This window comes from Ceratina calcarata, unplaced genomic scaffold (genome assembly GCF_001652005.2).
Source record: "Ceratina calcarata isolate Rehan_Ccalc_2016 unplaced genomic scaffold, ASM165200v1 scaffold471.2, whole genome shotgun sequence".
Lineage (NCBI taxonomy): Eukaryota > Metazoa > Arthropoda > Insecta > Hymenoptera > Apidae > Ceratina > Ceratina calcarata.
The window spans coordinates 29,916-35,391 of NW_017171239.1; the positions used below are offsets into that span (position 1 = coordinate 29,916).

A 5,476-nucleotide genomic window follows, 5' to 3' on the forward strand; every position below is an offset into this window, starting at 1 on the left:
TTTTGCGGCGGACCGTAAGGTTTCGATTCGCCCGAGTCGCCCGAGTTCGACGAGCTCGACGAGCTCGATGAGGAGGTGCCCAGAATATTCGATAACGATGCGAACAGTGCGAACGGATTCGAGGACATCGATTGCTGAAAAGTTCAGAAAGTATCATAGAGGGATTCCAGAGGGATGGCGGACGAGAATTCCAGAGTGAAAGAAAGTAAGAATGTAAGAGAAGAGTACTCATTGACGAGTACTTCATTGACGAGTACTCACTGCCGATGGTCAGTCACGATCACCGTTCCCGTAAGTCCCGCCACCGTTCCCGTAGCTAGGGGGTGGCCCGTAGGACTGTTGACCACCACTGGACCCTGCACTAGATCCTGATATCGATCCTGCTACTATTGCTTTCACGAGAGTTGCTATGTCTGATTTACCACCTGGACCTGAATTCTGAAAAAATGCAAGCACCGAAAAATTATTAGGAAGAATCGTGACCAGTCGTTGGAAAGAGTAGGAAGAAGTTGACAGTTAGAAAGTGACAGAACAACACAGATTTAGTTATGAAATTATTGGTTTATTAGAGAAGAACAGAAGTTGACAAGTTGACAAAAAGAGCAATGCGTACTTTGCTAAGACTAGAGACGACAGAAGCGATCAGGTTCGATAGTACAGACATCTTTCCAGGTCCGGCAGGCTATAAAATAAAATTACACGTCACATCGTTGTAAAATTCATGTGAATAATTGTATTATATTACCTCGAGTAATGGACCTGACGAAGACTTGGACAAATCGGCGAACGAGGATCCGCCTTGACCCGGTGGCTGCAAATCATATCATCCTCTAATACGCAAAAGAGACATTTTGTTAATTAACATATATACCTTGCTACTCTGATGACTCAACGGTAGAATCAGTGGACCAACGAGAGGTCCAATTAGCGGAGCGCTTAATTGAAGTATCGGCGTCAGAATCGCAGCCGAGTCTCTCTTCTGTCCCTGCCTGTCCTGAATCAAATCTCATTACGTTTATTTGATCTTATATACCTCTGCAAAGCGGAGGGTAAAACTTACTCTGCTAAATTGGAGGAGTACGGGCACTAGGAGTCCCGGTATGTCGATTCCTTCGGTTTCCCCGTCGCCCTACAACCGTGGTTCAATATATATGAATGAATAAATACCAGAGAGCGAAGTTCGTACGATTTGTTGACTCTGTCAAGTGATACACATGGATTTGTTGAGTCTATTACCTCTGAGAGTTCTTGAAGAAGAGGAATGGCAGTATCGAGGATGTCAACGAGATCGGCATCGGATTCGGGCTGGAAAATTGAACGAAAGTAGGCGCCACGACAAACGTTTGCAACCTAGCTATCCTATTTCAAACATTTTTCAATATTTTTCACATTGTCCGGAGTTCATCGGGCGTCGAAATCCGGACAATAGAAAAAGGCTCTTACGTCACTGAGATCTTCTATAATAGGCGCGGCGATCTGAAGTAAATCGATCACGGCTTTAATGGAACCGCCGCCCTCCTCTTCAGAAGAGTCGCTCTCATCAGAGTCGCTCTCGCTTTCCGATTCTGATTCGACGTTGCTCTTATCGTTGCCGTTTTCTGCACTTCCGCTTTCCTCTTTGCTTCCGCTTTCCTCTTTGCTTCCATTTTCCTCTTTGCTCCCACTCTCTTCTTTGCTACCGTTGTTCTCTGCGCTCCCACTTTCTTCCCTGCTACCATTGTCTTCCTCAGTTCTACTTTCGTCGTCGTCCTATTTTTTTTAATGTTTATTTAAAGCTACGGATGGTCACGATTGCCACTAGGAAAGAATTCAACGTACCTCCAGATTTTGCGTCCGATTACGTCTTCCTTGTTTGAACGCGGACTGAAATAAACGAATCGGCTTCAATTACCTCTCACCCGTCTTTCGCGAACGAACTTAAAGAAAAATCGTGTCGCGTTTACACGTGAGAAATACAAAGTGAACGTTTTGGCGAGTTGACAATTACGCAAGCGAACCTTAACGAACCTCATGGCCCATACAGGCTGTGCATAATTAGTGAAATCAGTTGCAGAAAATCGAACGCGTCTCACGGCGCCACACGAAACTCACTTTCTCGAATACACATATTCATCATGTATATTCATATTCGTGATTTTTTTCCTCTCGAATAAAGAAACCCGAATGGCGTAATACCGGCTTTCGATTTTATTGACTTACAACTAAATATCAGCACCTCGTCCGTGCTGATAGTCGAGGTTGACCCTCGTTAAGCAATCTACTGCAACGTCGAACTCGCACTAGTCCTGTCAAATTTCGCGTAATCCTAAAGTTTATGTACTTCGTCCACACTTATGGTTCTTTTAATCACGCGCGCCTTTCACTTTAATTACCTTACAATCGCACGATTCTCTTGTTTCTGTTTAACTACTGCAATCAAGCGTGAGTTTCTTTTTCTAAAACGATTATGCATATTAACTTAATCCATAAAATGCTAACAGCAAAAATGGAATAATGTTAGTCGTTATATCTGTATTTCTTAATCTCGTACGATTTTAATCTTCCACTTTTAGAATAAACTGTTTCTTTAGCAGTTCTTCCAGAATATCATGAATTTCATTCAAATAATTTATGAATTATTTATATGAACATTGCAGGTCAATAAATTACGAAATAATCATCCCAGATGTATGAATATTCTGAATTTATTTCAAATTGGACAAAACCATGAATTTCATGAATACCATCCGATTTCCAAACGAACTCACCGATGGTTTTTGAGTAGGATACAATTCGGTCCTCGACGGTGGGATTCTTTGCCCCGTCGGAATCCTCTGCGTCGTCGATACAACATTCTGAGTGAAAGGAGGCGGTGTAAGATTCGTAGACGGTGTGTTGTTCCTCCTCAGGGCCACGAAACTCTTCAACAATTGACTGATCACCGACGGCTCACGAGATTTCGACTTCTTCGGCTTCTTCGATTTGCTCTTCTTCTTATCTTGTTTCTTCTTCTCTTCTTTCGTTTGATTCCGCGATTCGGTCAATTGAGTGCCGTCGTCGAGTACGACGTTGATCTGCCCGGACTCGTTAGTCAAAGTATAATTGGTGTCAAAGTACGGTGGGAACTGATCTGGAGGATCTCTGCTGGGTATCGCGAAGTACGTGTCCCTTTCATAGCTGGACGTGGTCGTTTCAATGGTTTCTCCTCGAGTAAATGTAATTACCGCTTCGAACGGAACGTTAAACAGCGGTTTCAAAGAACTGATGTTCCTCTGTCGCGACAGCAGATCGATGGTCTTCACTGGTAAAGGTAGTTCATCGCTGAAACTCGGGTTAGGCGTTGTCAAAGAGATTTCTGACGGGACAATGCCTAAATTGCTGGGAACCTTCTTTTCGATCCCGTCGAAGAAGTATCTAGTGACGTACGGATCGTTCGGAATCTTGAGGCTGTCACTCGTTACGGGCAGATACGCTCTCGAAGGAGGCGTGACGCTTCCGTTCCTGAAGATATCGTGGATATTGACGCTAATAGTCGGCCCAAAATCTGGACCCTGAGGAACGAATTCTAGTTGATCTATTTTCTGAGGTCTTAAGTTATCAAAAGCATCCTTGATTCTCGTCCTGGGAACGTTTATATTCGCATTGATTTCTAGAGGGGTGGCGATAGTCGTTGGCGAAATTCCGAAGGTATTAAAAGTCGGGAGTGGCCGATTATTAAAAAATCCATGCCCGTTTATTCCGTTTATCGTGAAAGCCGATATAGGAGTAGCGTAGACTTTTTCCTTGGACGATTGAACGTTCCCGTTTCTCGAAGGATTCCTTGAATTTCCAATGAGTCTACCATTCTCTAAAATGTTGACCGCAGGAATTTTGGACCGATCGTAATTAGCTAGGTGTCCAAGATTCCTCACGTTCTCCGCGTATCTCGCGTTTTCGAAGTTCTGTAAACTCGCAAAATTTCCGCTGATCGGTCTGACGTTGTCGAAATTATTCGACACGGAACTCTTAACGTTCTGCGATTGTCTCGAGTTGTCGAAATCCTTGATACTATCAGAAGTTTTAGCGTTGCCACCGGTCTTCGTCTCTTTCACTGTACCCAGCGTGATATTTATCTTAGAAGCCATCAAGCTCATGACGTACTTGGCCCAAGCGACTAAATCTTCTTTGCTCGCGATCTCTAATGGCAGTTGTATTTCTAATATTTTTGGAACAGTCGAGAATCCGCTCCCCTGTTCCGTTCGTTTAGACGGTGGCGCGGGCATTGAAATCACTAGGTTTATCGTTGCGAGAGCCAGCATAGGGTAACAACGTGCCAGTCTCCCTAACAACAGCATTTTCAACGCGTTCCTCTTAAAAGTGTAATCGAAACTATAACAGTTTCACCAGAGATCACATACGACAATAATCAGGGTTTATTCTATCTCTTCTGATACCACCAAAAAGTCTTCGGCAAGCTCGGTACAAAAATCATCCTCTCCAATAGAAACGTTGCAATTGAGAGTAAAAATGTCACTCATATACGTATAATTAACATGGTTAATTGTTTAATTTATTATCACTGAGTCCACACGGAGGTGATAAAATTCGACACTCAGATGTCATTTTCACGATTGAAATTCTCAACACGAAACGTCCTGTATCGATCGTGTCACAATAGTGGATATAAAAATGCGAAAGGGAAAATCGGCATGGGGCCGCGACGTGGAAACTGAACGCGTGCGTAAAAAATTGTTGTTTTATAGCAGATGGACGGAATCGATTGTCCCTTTCCTTTACGAAATCGCGCGAGCGTGCACTTATATTCCGTGTGCCGGTCGGGATATTGGCATTCCTAATGACAGTGTCGGCTTGCTTCCGGCGTTGCGCTTGCAATTACCGCGACGCATTTTCTCGTGGGAGGGACAATGAGAAGCCGACGACAGACTTTCGCAATCGGCGAAGAAACCTGTGCGCGAGCGCGATTTGAGGCAATCGAAACCAACCGGCTAATCGATTCTCATAATTGTGTATCATTCTATATTCCCAATAGGCGGTTGCATAATCTGAAAATCGCTACTTCACGGTTGAGCTACGCCTCATGCTTGCAATTCAAAGATTCTTGTGGAAAGAAACGAAATATTTTGCAAGATTCATCTATTTTATTGAATCGCGGTTTTGAGGAGTGGAGAAAGGTGGGAAAAACGGATTTCCCGTCGGGAGTGACCGTGATCTTGATCTTGGAGCATCGGGTGGCAACAATGAGAACGGTGAACGATCTCCCACCGCGATCGTTAGGCGTTTCCAGTGAGAAACAAAGCAAGGACAAGTTTAACGCGCTCCCACGCTGATGAAAGTCACCACGCTGCGCTAGTTCGCGGGTTATTAAGCCGGTTTAATGTTGATTTAAAACATAGTGGCAAGTCGGTTTGCTGCTACAAGTTGCAAACGAAATAAAGAAAATCGCATAACTTTCGCTTACAATTGATTTTCACTTGTTTCTATGCCCAACTTTTTTTTA

General features: G+C 43.8%; 1 protein-coding gene across 1 annotated transcript; it reads right to left on the bottom strand.

Annotated features, from left to right (window-relative positions):
• Positions 1 to 270: 270 nt before the first annotated feature.
• LOC108627426 (uncharacterized) lies at positions 271 to 4,779 on the bottom strand. The gene is made up of 9 exons (XM_026815618.1): positions 2,748 to 4,779; positions 1,819 to 1,863; positions 1,444 to 1,749; positions 1,237 to 1,305; positions 1,061 to 1,129; positions 872 to 994; positions 746 to 811; positions 614 to 682; positions 271 to 438 (listed from the first exon to the last, which is right to left on the bottom strand). The coding sequence occupies exons 1-9, from the start codon at positions 4,311 to 4,313 to the stop codon at positions 271 to 273; spliced, it is 2,481 nt and encodes an 826-aa protein (XP_026671419.1). The 5' UTR covers positions 4,314 to 4,779.
• Between the last annotated feature and the right edge of the window lie 697 nt (positions 4,780 to 5,476).

What these genes read in the sequence shown, in the direction of transcription:
- LOC108627426 (XM_026815618.1), bottom strand. Translation starts at nt 4,313, where the DNA reads ATGCTGTTGTTAGGGAGACTGGCACGTTGTTACCCTATGCTGGCTCTC. An exon ending in TTATAGAAGATCTCAGTGAC is followed by an intron (nt 1,306 to 1,443) that starts GTAAGAGCCTTT and finishes TCAATTTTCCAG; the next exon opens with CCCGAATCCGATGCCGATCT. An exon ending in TGAGTCATCAGAGTAGCAAG is followed by an intron (nt 812 to 871) that starts GTATATATGTTA and finishes TATGATTTGCAG; the next exon opens with CCACCGGGTCAAGGCGGATC.